The 19,180-nt window shown below is 49.7% G+C and overlaps 1 protein-coding gene across 5 annotated transcripts in view; it reads right to left on the bottom strand.

The window, feature by feature from the left end:
- CSMD2 (CUB and Sushi multiple domains 2) overlaps window positions 1-19,180 on the bottom strand; it is a 294,243-nt gene that overhangs the window by 102,110 nt on the left and 172,953 nt on the right. For 4 of the 5 annotated variants that reach the window (XM_088067354.1, XM_088067353.1, XM_088067357.1 and 1 more), the window contains 2 exons: window positions 17,376-17,488; window positions 10,753-10,935 (listed from right to left, as the gene is read on the bottom strand). The exons of the other annotated variant lie outside the window; for it this stretch is intronic. In XM_088067354.1, coding sequence (XP_087923480.1) covers window positions 10,753-10,935; window positions 17,376-17,488 — 296 coding nt within the window. The remainder of the gene's footprint in view (window positions 1-10,752; window positions 10,936-17,375; window positions 17,489-19,180) is intronic. 5 annotated transcript variants of the gene reach the window in all.

The following is a 19,180-nucleotide window of genomic DNA, read 5'->3' as shown; positions in this document are numbered from 1 at the left end:
GCCCTCATCCCCTCAGCTGGGACACTCCCACCAATTCCTGCTCCCAGACCGCCCCAGGAGTGCTCCACTCTGGGATTTATCTGCAGGAGGAAGAAGTGACTCCCAGGCTGCCAGAGCCCACTGACAGAACTCCTGCCATCACATAAATATCAGACATTTCACATGGACTGAAAACCAGGAGGGGAAAACACCACTCTGGATCTTCCATTAGCTCTCTCCCATTACTTTAATTACCACCCTCACAGGAGCAGCAGGGAACCTTTTGGTCACCACTGAATCAGAAGGTTTTGATCACCACTGAATCAGAAGGTTTTGGTCACCACTGAATCAGAACCTTTTGGTCACCACTGAATCAGAATCTTTTGATCACCACTGAATCAGAATCTTTTGGTCACCACTAAATCAGAATCTTTTATTACTGGGATAAGAAAAATGCCTGTTCTTCAGGACTTTGGGTGGTTTTGCTGCTTTCCAGTCCCTTCCAGGTTTCTTTAAGAGCAGGAGGAAAATGCCTCTTAGGTGGGATCAAGCATTTTCCAGGTGAATTCTCCTGCACGTCCCTCAGGAAAGCCTCCCAAGAATGCAGTGGGTGACTTGAGCTGGTGCAAAATAAATCCAGCATGAAGCAAGTCCAGTTTTGCCTCAACACTTTTTGCTGTGGCCACAGCCCAGCACATCCCACAGAAGCTGGAGCAAGGAAGCAGCTCAGTCACTCCGGGCACTGCTCCAGCCTCCCCTGCTGCTGTCCCTGGTTCAGCTCTGTCACCCACAGGTGACACATCCATTCCCAGGGTGTTGCAGACTCCTTGGGGCCTGCTGACAATAAAATCTGCCATTTCAGCTGCCCTTTCCAACTGCTGAATTCATTTTTCCCCCGTGCTCCTCTCCAGATTCACCCACTGCATTCACCAAACTCCTTCCATCCACACCACGCCCTTCCCACAGGGAATGTCTTCGGGATCCGACAACAAATGGAGCCTTTGGAGAAGGAGCTGTGAGTTAATTTGTGTCCTTGGGAAGTCGTTTACACCTGGCTGAGCACTGGGAGATGCAGGATGCTCTGTGGAACAGCCCAAGAACATCCCCAAGTGCCCAAGGGGGTTGGGACAAACCGAAGGAATCTGCAGCCCTGGTGGAGGGGAAACTCTTCCCACCACAAATAAAGCCCCGACTTTTGCTGGTTCCCAAAAAGCCGCCCAACCTGGCTGCCATTGCCACGGAGATAATTAAAACCAGGCTTAAAACGAAGCTGAGGAGAAGAGCATGCATGAAAAACCCTCCAGCTCTCCAGGGGTTCAATCCATCCCTGGCTGCAGCTGCCAAGGCCCATTAATTTGGGAAGGCAAGGCTGCCTTTGAAGTGCTACCTGCCCAGACTTTGGGATATTTTATGTATGGATGCTTTGCTCATCCTTTTTCCCCACCGCCACCCTTGGTAAAACCCATTATTGGGAACATCCATCTCCCTAATTCCTGGCACAGAGGATGAGCCTGGCTTGGGGTTGGCACTTAGACAATTATTTGGATCACTGCTCTGCCTCCCTCTGTTATTTTCCCTCTGTCTCCCCTCACCACTTAATGGGCTCAGATCAAATAATTCGGATGTTCCTGTGACGTTATCAAGGCCATGGAGCTGCACAATCCATTCCCTGCTCTCAGCCACAAAGAGAGCAGATTAAAGAGAAAACAAACTGCAAAACCTCCTCAGGATTTTTTGGGCTCTCTCTTTACCAGACACTGAAATATCAGGGGATGCTGTCAAATAATTCTGTCAGCATAAGCACGGTGTAATCTGCCTCAGGAAAATTGAAAATAAATGCATTCTCACCCAGGGAAACATCTCAGCAGCAGGGATGAGGTGTCTCCTCTACATTTTTAAATCCAAGGGGGTGAATTAGCATTCAGCCAGGACCTCCAGCAGCCCAGCAAGAGAGAGGTGCAGTCACCAGATCAGAAAATAAAACAACAAAGGACTTGCTGACAAAGGGGAGAGGAGTAGAGCGAGGGGAGAATATAAAATTAACCTTTGCCAGATAAAACAAAATGTCAGATTAAAGAGGAGCTGATAAAAAAAACAACATCCAAGAGTCTCCACTGCAGGGAAGTAAATGAAGATTTTGATTTTCCATAAGATCAGTGAGGAGAAAAGCGAGTTGGAGCTGGAGGACCAAGGCCACTGGCACAAGCTGCCGGCTGGGAAAAATCTCAATTTGATGGAGAGAGGAGCTGGAATCACATTCCAGAGGGGAACATCCAGCCCAGGAAGCCACAAGGTTCATGAACAAGACCATGGTGTCTGTGAGATGATGATTTTCTTCATCTTTTGAAGCAAAGGAGGTTTTTCCTCACTTTGGAAGTTTTTCTTCACAGCAGAAGGAGATTTCAGCTCTGGCACTGGATCCATGCCAGCCTCCCTGGACACTGGGATAAAGCAGGAGCTGTTTAACAACATGTCACAGGCAGGGCCAGGCTGTCAGGAGGAAGATGATGGCAGCAGGAAAGGTGGGAGACAGCCCAGCTCCACCTGTCTGGTGCTGCTGGAGCATCCCAAAGAGCCCTCAGCAGCAGGAGTCATTCCCAACATGACAGAGGCCAGCCCTGCTGCCTGCAGCTGTCCATCAGCACGGGCCTGGGAGCTGCTCTGCCTGCAATTAACATTTATTACCCTTGTTAAATGCCAGGAGAGGCCATTCCATGATGTGCACAGCACAGGGGCCTGTTTATAAAGCTGATTCTGTCAATAACCATTATATTTGTCAATAATTGTCTTATTTGTCAATAATTGTCTTATTTGTCAATAATTGCTACTGCTGCCCAAGTACTGCCAAGGCAATGAGAAAAATGCCTTTATTAAATACAGAACAAATCACAGCAGACACATAGCAGCGAGAGCACATCATGAATGAACCAGCACAGTGATTTGTTCAACTGATCACAAGCATCATCAGGATCCTGCCTTGCTTTAGGCAGAGAAACAGTGAAGGAGCAGATCCTTGGTTCTTCCCTTAGGAGAGGGACATGGATGGAGTTTTCTCTTCTCTTCTCTTCTCTTCTCTTCTCTTCTCTTCTCTTCTCTTCTCTTCTCTTCTCTTCTCTTCTCTTCTCTTCTCTTCTCTTCTCTTCTCTTCTCTTCTCTTCTCTTCTCTTCTCTCCTCTCCTCTCCTCTCCTCTCCTCTCCTCTCCTCTCCTCTCCTCTCCTCTCCTCTCCTCTCCTCTCCTCTCCTCTCCTCTCCTCTCCTCTACTCTCCTCTCCTCTCCTCTCCTCTCCTCTCCTCTCCTCTCCTCTCCTCTCCTCTCCTCTCCTCTCCTCTCCTCTCCTCTCCTCTCCTCTCCTCTCCTCTCCTCTCCTCTCTCTCCTCCTCCTCTCCTCTCCTCTCCTCTCCTCCTCTCCTCTCCTCTCCTCTCCTCGAGTCTCCTCTCCTCTCCTCTCCTCTCCTCTCCTCTCCTCTCCTCTCCTTCTCCTTCTCCTTCTCCTCTCTCTCCTCTCTTCCCTCCCCTATTCTCTCTCCCCAAGTTGTTTTTTCTCTTCTATCCTGCCTTCCCCAGACCCTGCCTCCTCTTCAAAAGAAGAGAGACCATCTCTCTTCTGTTCCTGGCTCCAGACACTCCATCCCTGCTGATCCTGCAGATTCCAGGGCTGATCCCAAGAAGAGGTCACACCGTGGGACCAGGAAAGGCATCAGAGTCAGGAGCTGGAAACCAAGCAAGGAATCACTGGAGTAATTGCAGTTTCCATGGAAACAATCCAAAATTCCTGACTTTCCTCTCAGTTTTTAGATCCTACTCCCACAGACTCTGACCTCTGGGGAGAGAGCTGGGAGACAGGAGTGGATTTTCTACCCTGCATTTCCTTTTCTCCAGAAATCCCTCCTCTAGGCAGAACTTGGTGATAGACTGGAAAAACAGGAGCTCAGCAGGATCCTGGTTAATGCCCAGCATTCCTGACTTGGGAAGAGCTGACAGTGCTGGAAGCTCAGGGCATTGCTCCAGCTGGGTAGCAAAGCGCTTTGCATTTTGTATTTTCCTCTTTCTGTACGTGTTATTCCAAGGGGGGAAAGAAAAAAATCTGCATCTCTTGGTGCCTTTTCATCCTGAGAACGCTGTGGCACCACAGGGCAAGTGGGTGGAACCGCAGGTATGAGGAGAAGAATGAAAACCAGGTTTTGGGAACCAAATCTTGAGGAAAATATCACTGAATTTAAAATAGATGTGCAGGGAAGAGCAGGTTTCACTGCCACCCACTCCAGCAGGAGCAGGGCTTGGCATTGGGAAAAAGCTGAAGTTTTTTAAAACTTACTGGGAGCTGCTGATCCACACTGGGACAGGGCTGACCTGGCTCTTGCCAGGGATCCTGCAGCCATCTGCTCCTGGGATGTGCTCCAAGACTCCTGCACCAAGATCCTCTCCCAGGTTCCCCTGATTTCCAACAGAACTCTTCCTCTCCCAGCAGTCTCCTTGGGAATTTTTGCAGTGGCCACAAGAAGTGGAAGTTTTAGTCCTAAGAAGCCTTGTGGTGCTATTGTTCACCTCTCCTATGCTGCTCTGTGGGGTTTGGCAACTCCTCCCTCCTCTGCCAAGTGCTGCAGCCAGCTCCTGCAGCCTGGGATGGGACTGCCCCACACATTCCCAACCCCACAAGTGCACGAGGGGCGAGTGCTGACCCCCCTGGACACCCCAAAGCCTGTGGGGTGAGGGCAGCTGCTCCCCTGAGCATGGCCAGCTTGGGCCACACCTCAAGCTTGCTCATAGGGAGCAACAGGAAGATCCCAAAAAACAAACTCAGCCCCATCAGACTCTGCCCCAGAAGTGGGAATGTCCCATTGCAGCTTCCTCAAACCCCCACCCCACGTGGGAAGGGGTAAATAAGGCAGGAATAACAAGGGAAGTTCTCCAAGGTGCAGATGGATGATGGCACCAGACCCCACATCCCTGTCTTTGTGACACAGGGAGGGGAGAGACACAACGCCCTGACAAAGCCAGTGTCACCCCAGGCATGTGTGAAGGGGAGAAACCCATGGAACCTGCCCTGCTGAGCAATTCCTATCAGGAGCAGGGAAACAGGGAAAATGGGGAACAGGGAAATGGGGCCAGGACAGCTCATCTGGAGCAAAACTCCCTCGGGGGAGCAGATCCACAGGTCCAGTCAGGAAATGCCAGCATGGAAACAACCCCAAGGAGCTGCAACCTCCTGGGATTGCAGCTGGGAGCCCCCAGAGTGGGCACAGCCAGGAGGGGTTGGCTCGATCAGGACAGAGCTGGTCACACCTGATGGGTCACAGCCCCCACTGCCACCCACTGCTCCCCCAAACCCCCCAAATTCCTGATAAACCCAGAGAATTCCCAGAGCAGCAGCTCTCACAGGGAGGATCCTTCTCCTGGCTCTACAACCATGAGTAAGAACTCAGTGGCAAAGTGAAACTGAGGAGCAAACGGGCTCTGGTTTGACCCGGGGGACACCAGCTTTCCTTGGATATGGACACCTTGGGAAGTTCCCAGCTCAAGGGACAAGCTGGGAAAGGTGTGCAGCTGATCTGGGACATCTCCCAGGGAAGAGCCCTCGGACAGTTATAGGAAGGAAATGGAAAATTTTCATGCAGGTTACACAAAAAAACCAAAAACAAACCCAAAACAAACCCGCAACAAAAAAACCCAAACAAACAAACAAGGAAAAAACCCACAAAAAAAACAACAAACAAAACAAACAGGCTGAGGAGCTCATGTGGGACAATTCCAAGGCAATTCCCTGGCTCTGGGAAGGTGCTGGAATGATTCCTGCCCAGCTCTTGAGCAAACACTGAAATCTCATTCTCTGCTGGGGCAGAGCTGCAGAACAAGGGCTGGGGAAGGAAGGGAGGAAGGGAAGGGCCTCACAGGGCTGGGAATGTGGAACACGGCTGTGAACAGCAGCTCCAGATCCCACATGGATCTGGGATCAGGGGAATCCTGCCTGCAGTTCGCTGCTCCCCTCCCTGCCAGGACAGGCTGGATCTCTGCTCAGGGCCACGAGGAGCTTTTCCCCAGGGATTTGCTGCTCCAAACCCCTTGGATCAAGGGCAGGGAGAAGGTGAGGATGGATCCTCAGGGACTCCCAACAAGTGCAGGGCCCATCCCAGCCTGGAAGGGATCCAGCTGCTGGACCTGGGATGTGGTGGGTGCTCCACCAGAGGCAAGGGGGACACTTTTGGGCAGCCAACTGTGCCCTGTGGCACTTTTTTGGCAGGAATAACTGGAATGGTAATGAACACATTTATCCCAAATCCATTAAAATATACCCAGCAATGAATACATTTATCCCCAATCCATGAACACATTTGTCCTCAATCCATTTAAATATTCCCAGGAATGAACAGGTTTATCTCAAATCCACTCACACATTCCCAGGGATGAACACATTTGTCCCCAATCCATTCAAAAACAACCAGGAATGAACACCTTTATCCCCAAACCCAAACACTCCCAGGAATGAATAGATTTATCCCCAAAAGGAATCAAACATTGCCAGGAATGAATACATTTGCTCCCAGTCCATTCAAACATTTGTAGGAATGAATATGTTTATCCTCAAGCCATTCAAACATTCCCAGTTATGACCACCCCATCAAACCCCATCAAACATTTCCAGAAATGAACGTGTTCCATTCAAACACTCCCAGGAATGACCACATTAATCCCAAACCAAATCAAACATTCCCAGGAATGAACAGATTTATCCCAAACCCATTCAAGCATTCCCAGGATTTGCCACATTAATCTCAAACCCAAACATCTCCAAAAATTAATGTGTTTGTTCCCAATCCACTACAACACTCCTAGGAATGATCACCTTAATCCCAAAACTCTGCTGAGCGACACCAACCAACCCAACCCCCCTGGGCTCCTTTTACTCCCCCACCACTTATTTCCTTGCCAAACACGAGACGGGTCCAGAAAACCTGGATTTTCCAAGCCTGATCCCAACAAACCGAACCTGCAGCAGAAATTCCTGGAATGACTCTCCCAGAAGTGGCAGAGGGCACCCAAACCTCTGCTGCCCGAGATGGTGACAATGGCATTTATCGTCACTCCTGGTGCCACAGCCAAACCCCACGGAACAGGACGGCACTGCCGGGCACGGCTCAAGCACCCGGAGAAAACTGAAGGATGAGAACTTGGGAAAGGCAGGAGGAGCAGGGAAGGGAAGAACAAAGATCCTTTTAAGACTTCCTTGCTGCAGAACCACCCCATGAGCACCAGGGCCCTGCTCTTTCTGCCAAATAAACCTTGTGAAGCAAATTTTGGGGGCCTCCTAACGTAAATAAAAACAGAAAATGAGGGGTTTCTTTTCTCTGCTGCACATGAGGATATTTGAACAGCAATTCCCAGCCTGGATTTGGAGGTTTTGGCAGCTCCGGAATGTTCCTCTCCCTCACCACATCCTCAGTGTCAGCAGAGTGAGAACTGGAATTACAGAGCTGATTCTGTTTCTCTGAATAATCTCCCCAGCCGCAGGAAATTTCAGCTGGAATATTCTATCCCCAGATTGGAGCACAAACCTCAGCTGAGGGAGCACAAGGGTTTTCCTTCAGGGATATTTATCCAATGCACCCCTCCCCACCCGCCCCCCTGAGCCCATTTTGCTGAGAAAAGGGAACAAACTGAACAAAATCGAGTTTTGGGTGTGGAACTGCCCTGGCCTGTGACAGACAGACTCCCCAGTCCTGGAAATGCCATTTTTAAGGACAACAGAACTACAGAGCTGATTCAAGCAGTGCAGGATGGTGCAGGACAGAGAGAGGTTCAGCCATCACCTAAAGCCAGAAACTCAAATTGTACAGAAAAAACACCCAAACTGAACAGAAATAAACACTCAGACACCCAAACTGAACAGGAGCAGACACCCAGGCACTCAAATTGTACAGAAATAAACACCCAGACACCCACATGGAACAGAAACAGACACCCAGACACCCAGACTGTACAGAAATAAACACCCAAATGGAACAGGAACAAACACCCAGATACACACAATTGCACAGAAACAGCCATCTAGACACTCAGATTGTACAGGAAGAGATACCTCAACCCCACAGAGACAGACACCCAGACACCCAAATTGTACAGAAATAAACACCCAGAAACCCAGATTGTACAGGAACAGACACCCAGGCACCCAAATTGTACAGGAACAGACACCCAGGCACTGACATTTTACAGAGGCAAACACCCAGACCCCCATATTTAAGGAGAACATACCCCTAGACACCCAAAAAACAACCAGACCCCCAAATCCTACAGGAACAAAACCCCAGACCCCCAAATTTAGCAGAAGCAAACTCCCAGGCCCCCAGATTTCACAGAAGCCACCCAGAACACAGCCCAGCTCAGCACACCCCAAGGCCAGGGCTGCAGATTCCCAGGATCCAGAGGGCCCTGGGAATCCCCCTGAGCACCCCCAAAGGCCAGGGACACCTTGCTGGGGTGGGTGCAGGAACCCCACACCTGAGAGGGTTTGCAGAGTCCCCAGTGTCCCCGTGGGTGGCTCAGGGACACGGTGGCAACGGAGGCTGAGGAGGGAGATCTGGGATCAAAAAGCCAGGTGGGAATTTGGGGCCCGTGGCATCAACAAAGGGGTTGCAGGAACGGATTGTGCTGCTTTGCCACAGAAACCCCAGGAAATGAGCCCTTCCCAAGAAATCCTGCCTGCTCCCAAATCCCAGATCCCAGCTCCTGCTCCCCAAAATCCCACATCCAAATCCCAGATCCCAGCTCCTGCTCCCCAAAATCCCACATCCAAACCTCTGCTCCCAAACCCCTGCTCCCCAAAATCCCAGATCCAAATCCCAGCTCCAAACCCCTGCTCTCAAATCCCTGCTCCCAACCCCTGCTCCTCAAATCCCTGCTCCCAAGCCCTGCTCCCAAACTCCTGCTCCCCAAAATCCCAGATCCAAATCCCAGATCCAAACCCCTGCTCCCAAACCCCTGCTCCCAAATCCCAGCTCCCAAACCCCTGCTCCCCCAAACTCAGCTCCCAAATCCCAGCTCCCCAAATCCCAGATCCAAACCCCTGCTCCCAAACCCCTGCTCCCCAAACCCCAGCTCCCCAATTCCTGCTCAACTCCTGCTCCCAAACTCCTGCCCCCAACCCCAGATCCCCAACCCCTTCTCCCCAAATCCCAGCTCCATCTCCAGCTGTCTCTGTCACCCACCAGAGGCACTGGATTGTTCCCACAATCCCGACCAGCAGCTCACAAATGGGGTTCCCTCGTTTCTCCCTCTCACATCCCAACATTTCTCACCTGGAATTCAGACACATTTTGTCCTGTGACCTCTCCTGCTCCACAGTAAATCAGGAATTAAGGTCTAGAGGGGCCTGTGAGATACTTTTCCCACTGCCTGCACATTGCCTCGTTGAGATGTAAATATCCCAAGAGCCACAGAGAACAGAACACACTGGAATTATTTTAACTGGAAGATTCATGCTTTGCATGAATGTGGTTTGATTTGATCAATACCAATAACCCCATTTTACCAAAAAGCCTCCTTTCTATTCTGCTATGACCCAGCTCTGTTGCCCTGAGCACAAACCACAGGTTTTACTCTCACTCCAAACTCTCAGTACGAGCCTCAACCACACCAAGTTGTCCAAAGTCACCTGAAATTCCAGGAAATTAAAAGAAAAAAACAGCACACAACCAGTCTGACACTTCCCACCTCCCAGATAAGCAGGAAAAACTCCAGTATTTCCTCAACAGCACCTCCAGCTGATTTGCTTACAAAGGAAAAACCAAACAGGAAGGGAGGAATGGCACCAGGAAAAGGCTGGACTCACAAGGAATTGCTTTCTTCCCCAGGCATTTCTCCAAGCTTAAATCAGTGTTGGAAAAGAAAGGCACTGACTTCAAACTGGTTTTCCCCCTTCTCCATGACCCCCAGTTCTCTCCCAGCTCCTCCAGACCCTCATCCAGCTCTGCAGGATCTGGCTTTTTATCCCCCCAAGCTCCATCCTTTTCATGGATCAGCTTCTGCCACACCACATTTCCACTGGAATCTGAAAACAACATTTCTGCTTTCTCCCTCTCCATTCTCCCCTCCCTCAGCTGGATTTTCCTCTCCTGTTTTTTTCCAGCCTCAGTCTCACTCCCCTAGTCCAAGGCCCAGATTTTAACAGAGCCAACGAAGCAACAAAGGAGATTAAAAGAAGAGTGAGGTTATCACCAAGAGGGGAAAACAGAGTTTCTGCTGGGAGCTGTGGCAGTGTCCAAAGCCAGCTGTCCCTGCAAGGAAGGTCCTGTCAGGACAATAAAGCAAACTGCCCAACATCTCTACAGAGAACACCGAGAGCATTAAACCCCACAGGGACTGTGCAGTAACTCCCATTTCCATCCCAAAATGTGATCCTGAGTCACCATGGAGAGCAGAACATCCCAAATCTGCTGAGAACTCGGGCAACGAACACAAAACTGGGGCCCAGCAGGAGGGAGCCTGGAGAGCGCCGAATCATGAGGGAAAACTGAGGAGCCAAAACCAGAATCCAGCTTTAAATCTTGAATTTAAAGATTTGTCTGTGCCACAGCCACCAAGGACTGATTTTCCCTGGGGGCAGAGCAGGGAGAGCCCAGCACAGCTCAAATCTCCCTCTGCTCTGCCCAGGGAAGAGCCCAAAGCTCTCCTCAAGCTGGGTGAAGGCATCCCTGGGCAGGAGCCACCTCTGCCACCACCGCGGGGTCCCCTCCAAGGACACAGGCTGCTGCTCTGGAGCTCCTGACCCACTTACAAACACACACAGGTTTCTGAGCAGACCACTGGCTGCTCTTTTGGCAGGTTATGCTTTTGTGGCCCTTCAGCTCGAAGGCGGGCTGGCACTCGAAGTGCAGAGTGTCCCCATGGCGGAAGGTGGAGCCTTCTCTGCGGCCAAAGGCGGGGATCCCGGGATCACCACAGCTGCCCTGGTCGATCTCTGGAAAAAAGAACACAGCATTTCGGTGTGGGGAAGGGGCTGGAAGAAAGAATTTGGGTGTGGGGAAGGGGCTGAGGCCCAGCTGGTGCAGCCCCCACCAGGTTGTGGCGTCCCAACCCCAATTTTCTCCTAAAAATCTCTCTTGACAGCTCCCCAGTCTCCAATCCAGGGCTTTAGGATGAGGGAAGGGGGATTTGGGTTAAATATCAGGAAGGAATTGTTCCCTGTGAGGGTTGGGAGGGGCTGGAATAGAATTCCCAGAGAAGCTGTGACTGCCCCTGGATTCCTGGAAGTGCCCAAGGTCAGGCTGGACAAGAACAACCTGGGATAGTGGAAGGTGTCCCTGCTCATGCTTTAATGTCCCTCCCAACCCAAACCATTACAAGATTCTGTGACAATCCCAGCTGAAATGAAAACAAAAATAAAATACAGGGAATAAATGAAAAACACAGGTATCCAAAGCAGCTCCTGCTCTGCATCTGCTCCAGGAACTTCTGAATTCAGGGGCTCACATCTCGCCAAGCAGGACCAACACTCAGCTCCCTGGCACAGGGACACAGAGGGAATTTGCTGGATTGTCCCCTCTCCTTCCCTCCCTATCCCAATTCCATTCCCATTCCTGCCTTGTCCCCACACAGATACTCATTTAATCCCTCTCCACATGGGAATTTTGACTCCAAATAAACCCCAGACATAATTTCCTGTTATCTCCTGCTCCCTCCAATCCCATTTCCAAAGGGCTCCCTGCTCCAAAAACTTCATTCCTTCATTCCTCCTTTGTGTTCCCACATTTTTTATCTGCTCCACACTCCTCTCCCGGTCCTCTTGTTTTTATCCCTATCATCTCTGATCAGTCTCGCTGTCTTTTCCTCCCCGCTTCCAATTTCTTGCACCAAATTGGAAATCTCATTTATGACACTTCCTTTACAGAGGCAAATCATGGAAGCCGAGCTTTGCACGACTCCCTTTAATATCCCAGTCTGGCTGGAATAACAACAAGGCACCCTCATTATTATTCTGGCTCCAGGCAACTCCAGATCCAGGTGTATTTTGAGCAGAAGTTACACGGCACAGAGCTTCTGCTGCATCTTGAGCTGAAAACTCACTGCTAGCTAATGAAGCATCCCCAAAATAACTTAACATAAATTAATATTAAAAGTTTTCATGAAACAAGCTGCATTTTTTGCCTCTCAGTGAAAGCACTTTGCCAGGATTTACAGATCTTCCTGCACAGTTTCTAAATCCAACTGTTTAGGAGTTGCACTGGCATATTAGGGTTGGAAAATGAAAATTCTGGGCGTTAAAGCTGCACTGAACTGTTCATTTCTCCCCCCAGAAAATGCACAAGGCCAACAGTGCCTAGCATGAAATGAAAATTCAGCTTGAAAACTCGAGGAATAGCAACGAGCTGGGATGGGAGGGAGCAGATTTGGAACATTTTATCAGCGTGTCTGACAGGGCCCGGGGGGCCAGGGATGCTCCCTGCTGCCACTCAAAACATCCATGGCTGTTATCCCTTCCCTTCCCACACCCTGGAATGCAGTTAGCAATTGCCAGTGATGGCCCTGGGAGCTGCAGGGGCCTGTCCCCAGTGTCCTCAGTGTCCCCAGTGTCCCCAGCCCTGCTGTCCTGGGCTGACTTCATGATACTGGTATCCCCAGTCAACTGGTTTATGTTATATATTAGGTTCTGTGCTTTTGAGACTGGATCTGAGAGCGAAGGCGGGGTGGGGGAGAAAAGAAGCGCTCAGTCTGTGTTGGAAAAAAACATCACTCCCGCACATGCTGCTCCTGGACTGTGGTGTCTGCAGAACGGACAGACAGCGGGAGAGAGCTTCTCTTTTGGCTTTTAGTTAGTTTTAGCTAGCTGAGGCAGAGGAGCTCCCTGGATTTTTTTTTCTTTCCCTTTTTTTTTACCTGGATCAGTGCAAACCTTTTTTGGACTGAAAAACACCCAGACAAACCCCGGGAGCTCACGCCTGGGGCCCACCAGGGCCTGCGCTTCAGCGCTATCCAGCGCTGGAGGGACTGAGAAGAACCTGAGCGAGCTGAGCTACACCACATGAAAAGGCCTTTTCTTCCTAGGTTTGCCATCCCGTCGAACAGCGAGAGGTTTTATTATTTAATATTATTCAATTTCTGTTAAATAAACAGCTTTTTCCACTTCTCTCCAAGGAATTTTTTTTTCCTTTCCTGGACCAGTTGGTGGGGAGGGGGCATTTCCCTGGGGAAATCCCCATTTGGAGTTTTCCTCCATAATTTGCCCTAAACTAGGACAAATACAGTTTTTGGCGCCCAGCGTGGGCTGAACTAGGACACCTGCTGTCAGTGGGGCAGCAGCACTGAGTGCCTGGGGAGGGAGCTGCTGGATATCCTGGGACCCCTCCGGTTGCTGGTATTTGGTGAGGATTCCCCATCCCTGGGAGTGTCCCAGGCCACCCTGGGATAGTGGGAGGTGTCCCTGCCCATGGACTGGGATGGGCTTTGAGGTCCTGTCTGATCCAAACCATTCCATGATTCTGGGACACCGATGCATCTCGCTCCAGCCATCCCTCAGAACATGGAGTGAGTGTGGATTCACCTCCCAGCCCATCCTGTACCAAAACATTCCCATTGTGGCAGCCCCAAAACTCCACACACAGACACAAAAAATTCCAGTTGTGGCAGCCCCAGAAATGTGGCAGTCCAGAAATGGACACAAAAAAATTCCCATTGTGGCAGCCCCAAAACTCTTCCACAAATGGATACAAAAAATTCCCATTTTAACAGCCCTAAAACTCCTCCTGAAATGGACACCAGAAAATTCCCATTGTGGCAGCCCTGAAACTCCTCCCAACACAAAAAATTCCCATTATGGCAGCCCCGAAACTCCTCCACACACACTGCCTGACCCATGGCAGCTCATGGGAGCTTCCCCACAAGGTCAGAGATGCCAAAACCCCAGAGCCAGCCCCAAATGTTTCCCTGAGCTTGGGCCCAAGTGCAGGGATGGGAATCGCTGGAATTCTGCACCGAGCAGCTCCAGCTGTGGCAGAAGCCAAAGTTCCAGAGCTGTAATTCCAAAGGGAACGGGGAATGTGCAGGATCAGTGAAAGCAGGACGTGCTGAGGGCATCAGGAGCTCAGAAAAAATGCGGCCAAGTGAGGTAAAATCAGAGCATTTTGACCCTTGGCTGAAGGAGAATAACGACAACACTGAAGGGTCTCCTCCCTCCTCACCCTTTCCTGTCGCTCTGCACGACCCCAGCTCAAATCAGGGGGTTAAAAATGGGAGAAAAATGAGGGATTAGAGCTCCCAATTCCCACCCTCTCCATGTTAGCAGCAGGCACAGCTCGCAGGTTTCATCACCTTACAGAGGCCAGGAAATGGAATTTATTAGGAAATTCCATTTTCTGACCTGAGAAAAATCCCCTGGTTCCTGCATTTCTTTGCATAGGGAGTAAAATCCATGAAATATTTAGCAGGGCAAATGTTCCATAAAAAAAAAAAAAAAAGAAAAAAGAGTGATTCAAAAATATCAAAACACGTTATTTCAATAAGATTGAAACATTCCTCCTGATGAATGTTTAAAGTAAAAAATCACTTCCACATTAGAATAATAAAAGTCAAAACTAAACAAGAACATCCAAACCAAGTGTTTTGACATTATTGAAAGGAAACAAGTTGACATGAATCTTTCACAGCTTCTCCATCAAATATTATTCATACAGGGGGGAAATTTTGACAAAACAGTGTTTTCTGAGGGGAAAATGTGGCAGCAGGAATTCTGCAGAGCTCTTTGTGCTGTTTGGCTGCAGGTGGTGGGTGGGAAACTGGGTGAGGAATGAGAGCAAAGCCTCCCTCACACATCCTGCAGGCTCCCCAAATCCAGGCCGCTTCTCCATGGGAATTCCTGCTCTTGCCTGGCCCACTTCTGGGGGAAAATGAGGATTTTTGGAGCTGCCAGAAAGTCAAACTCTGGTTTCTGTAAGGGATAGACACAGGCTGAAGGATTTGTGAGACTGAGGAAACCCCACAAATGTTGCTGCTGGTCAGGAAAGACTCAGGAAAATCATGCACAGGATTTTGTACTTAAATGAACTTTTAAAAAAATTAAAGCTAATGGTGTCAGGTAGGAATTTGGAGGAATCAAGACCAGGGCGTTTCTGTTGCCTTTTAATTTTTGCCGCCTCCAAGAATGAATAAAAATTAGATCATCTCATTCCACCCCAAAGGTTTCCCTGACCCCATGGAAAGGGTGGATGGGTTTTAAGGCCCCTTCCAACCCAAACCAGTCCGGGATTCCCTGGACGAGGAAATAAAAGGGATCTAAAGATGAAACACAACAAGGAGGGGATGAACTAAATGGAAAAAGCCCTTCCTGCCTCTCCCTCCCACCTGGAAGCACCAGAGCAGAGCAGAGCAGCAGTGGTGGGCTCTGGTAGGATCAGCATCACATCAGCCCTGTCCTGAGCTTTGGGCCAGGCTTAACACCAGAACAGGACCCTGGCAGAGCTCAGCCCAGCAAGAGTGAGCTCAAAGCCCTTCTGTGGCTCAGGTTCAGAGTTCCTGCTCTGTGACAAACTCCAGCCATGCAAAGTTCACATTTCATTTAATGGCAAAGCAGAGCAGGAGGGATGGAAACCCCTTGGCCTCCTGACAGACCCCACCACCAACGATACAGGAGATGCAGAACCTAAGAAAATAAACCCAGGGCTGGATTTCCACCTTGATAATTGGCAGAAGAGCTGCAGGAAGCAGCAGCCCATCCCAGCGAAGTTCAAAAATAAAATAAAAACCCAACACTTATTTCTTCTGCTGATGAGCAGGAGTTTATTCCAAGAAATAAAAGGAAATCAATTGTATCAATTCCTGTGCTAAGATGAAAAAGTTGGACTAAAAGCACAGAGGGCAGGGGAGGAAATCTCCAGCTCCAGCCCTGCAGAGCTCCTGAGCCTCTTCAGCACCGTGGGGCTGAATCCCACAGCTCTGACAGTCAAAGCCTTGCTCAGCACTGCCCCAACAATGAACAGCCTTTAATCATCCCCTGCCTGCAGCAGGGGGGCTCAGGGCACAGACCTGAGCCAGCTCCTACCCAACTCCAGCAGAAATCCAAATTAAATTAGTGTGGGAGTGTCCATTAATCTGGTTTTAATTTGAAATTCTCACTTTCTGTTAGAACACGACGAGACTGAATTAAAATTTAGCTTTGTTCTGGTTTTTGGTGGGGTTTTTTACATGTTTTAATGTTTCTGTTCTTATCACAGGAATTTATAAAATTAATTTATGTCTGTGCTATTGCATGGAATAAACTCAGGTTCATCTGTAGAATAAATAATAGGTTGGGTTTTTTTGGGAGACTTCAGTCCACTGATGGGGAATATCCCTCAGAAGGAGGAGATTATGGGAGCCTGGATCTTACCTAATCAATCCTAAATTTCTCAGCAATGTCTGAAAAGTGTGGCCTGAAGGAATCCTTTATTCCAGCTGTTACAATGGGCTGGGAATTGTACAAGAATATCCTGACAGATGTGGAAGGCACCAGCTCTAGGGGAAGGTGTTTTCCCAACAAATCACCCAGGATTAGAGGAAAAGAGGGAGAAGAGAAGCCCCAGGATCCTGGAAGGCTTGGAGCCGTCTCCCAAAAATTCCAGCATCCCTCAGCTATGTGCAGTGGGGAAGAAGGAAAGGATTCACCAGGAAAGGGGAGATTAATCCCACTTCCTTCTGCCAAGCACTGGAAATCCAAAAACATTGTTTATTATGATGAAAAAAATCTGTTCATGAGGATAGAAGCTGGGATTGGAAATTTGGGAGTGATCTTGGTGAACACCAACGAGCCAGAGCTGAACTGAGAATCAGAATTACACGGGCTGCAAGCAGGGACAGCCAAGGAAACACCTTTAAAAGGAATAATGTGCATTTGGGGCCTGGAAAATCCAGACCTGAATGTTCCTGCTGGACACTTCCAGCAGCTCTCAGGGAGACTTTCCCCTCACAATTTCCCTATTTTTGCCAACACTTGTGACAGCAGCAAACACACCAACTTAAGCCAGACTTAAGCACTCACATCTTGCTGCACTCCATGAGTTTCTTTGAAAAAAATCCCAATATTAAATTTTATTTCACCTGAAAGCCCAGCCCAGTTTAAAGCAGCTGGCAGCAGTGATGTGCTGGAACCATGGATTCCCCCATCCCCTCCCACAGGCACAGTCTGTTGCTGTCAGCTGACATTCCCAACCTTTTTTCCAATAAAACAGCTGAAATGGCAACGGGACAGCCCTGACCCTGCTTGGATGGGAAAGGAAGCAGCAAAGCTGCTCTTAAGGAAAAAAAACCAACAAAACAACCCTGCAGAGCTTTGATTTGTTTAGAGAAGCTCCCTTTTCTCCCAAATCCCTGCACTCAGAGGTCCCTGATCCCGTGGAAGAAGGGGAATTGGGAGGGAGGAGCCTGGATTACCCTCGTAGGTGGCTTTGAAGCCCAGCAGGTTGCTGACACTGTCTGTCTGGAACAGGAGCCACATCTGGTGCTGGGTGCTGACGATGAGGTCGGGGACGGTGGTGCCCGTCAGGCTGCAAAAAGAAAATAACAACAACAAATCACCAGCCTCAAAGTGGCCTCAGGTTCACCCACCCTCAAATAAAGATCTCTGTATAAGCAGGAAAATGCCAAATTTACGAATCATCCCAAAAAACTGGGAGATTTTCAAGCCTGATGAAAATCCTCTCGTGTTCTCCGTTCTACCCCAACACTGAATCTTCTCCCTGAAGAAGAATCTTTTCCCTTCTTCTTCTTCTGTGCACCCACACTGCAATAATTACAATTCACTGCCATTATTGTAACGGATCACCCAGCAGCAAAAGGAATCGTTTCCCTGCTCGCTGAGGCAAAACATCAGCAAACAAATAAAATTCCCAGAAGCCAAACTGTGCCCTGGCTGACTGAACCCTCTGAACTGCCCTCATAGTGGTTTCCAGTAGCACAAAAAATGACTTTCCACCCACTCCCTGCTACATTTCTGCCCTGAGAGAAGGATCTAAAAAAGAAAAAAAAAAAAGCATCTGGCAGACAAAGCACGAGCCCCAGATTTGCTGAACACCCCGTGAGCCCTTGAGAAGCGCCACTAATCCTGGCAGGATCAGGGCTCTGCCTTCCCCTCAGGATCCTCCCAGGAGGGATGAGGAGATTTAGGGAAATGTCACTGATCTCTCCCTATTAATGAGGCTCATTCAGCCTCTGGGATTAATCACCTCGTTGTGGTTCAAAACAGCTTCAGAGCTTTATGCCTCACCCACACAAGCATCTTCCCCAGGAGGAGCTCAGCTCCCTCCCTTCCCTGTGCTCCTGGAAACAGGAGCAGCGTTTGTGTGGGCAGGATGCTTATTCCAGGTTATTCCAGGGCTGTTGTGCTGCCTGGGTTTAATGTTGTGATTATCCTGTTTCTGCTGAGGTACTGTCTGTGAGAAAGACAGAAATTAAGCCCCAGTGAAGAGGGGTGAGAGGGTTTTTTGTCTTTTCTGCGGTGTTTAAATAAATCCAAATTCATCCCCATGATCAGCTCTGGGTTAGGCCTGGCCTCAGGTACAACAGCAGCACTTGAAAGGCTCCTGGATAAAACTAAACTCAACGGAAGAAAGACATGGAATTGCTGGAGCAAGGCCAGAAGAGGGATGTGAAGTTGGTAAAGGGACAGGTTCCAGGCTGGGAGAGGTGGAGGTGGAAGGTTGAGTGGAGACCTCACAGCACCTGCCAGGAGCTGCAGGAGAGCTGGAGAGGGATCCTGCAGCAGGAACTGGAGTGCCAGGACAAGGGGGAATGGCTTCAAACAGGCAAAGGGGAGAACTGGGTGGGATATTAGGAAGAAATTCCTGGTTGGGAGGGTGGGGAGGGTCCCAGAGCAGCTGGGGATGTCCCTGGATCCCTGGCAGTGCCCCAGGCCAGGCTGGACACTGGGGCTGGAGCAGCCTGGGACAGTGGAAGGTGTCCCTGCCATGGCAGAGGTGGCACTGGATGAGCTTTAAGGTCCTTCTACCCCAAACCATTCCAGGATTCCGTGACAGGTCCAAGGGCTGTGTCACCCATCCAATGCAGGTGACATCAACTCGGCTCCCTGCCGAGTGCCAGCTCCTTTCAGGAGTAGGGATCTCATGGGAATGGGACCACCCTGGACATCACAGACCTCTCCTCCCCACAGCAGAGATCTCACAGGCTGCAGGGACAGGGACACCTGCAGCAGCCACTGCCCAGGCTCTCCCTGGAACCCA

Source organism: Pseudopodoces humilis, chromosome 27 (genome assembly GCF_049639895.1).
Source record: "Pseudopodoces humilis isolate 2021_Gansu_Grassland_sample_001 chromosome 27, ASM4963989v1, whole genome shotgun sequence".
NCBI classification, from domain to species: domain Eukaryota; kingdom Metazoa; phylum Chordata; class Aves; order Passeriformes; family Paridae; genus Pseudopodoces; species Pseudopodoces humilis.
Note: the sequence above shows the minus strand (reverse complement) of the source record. Positions and strands in the feature narration are given on the sequence as shown.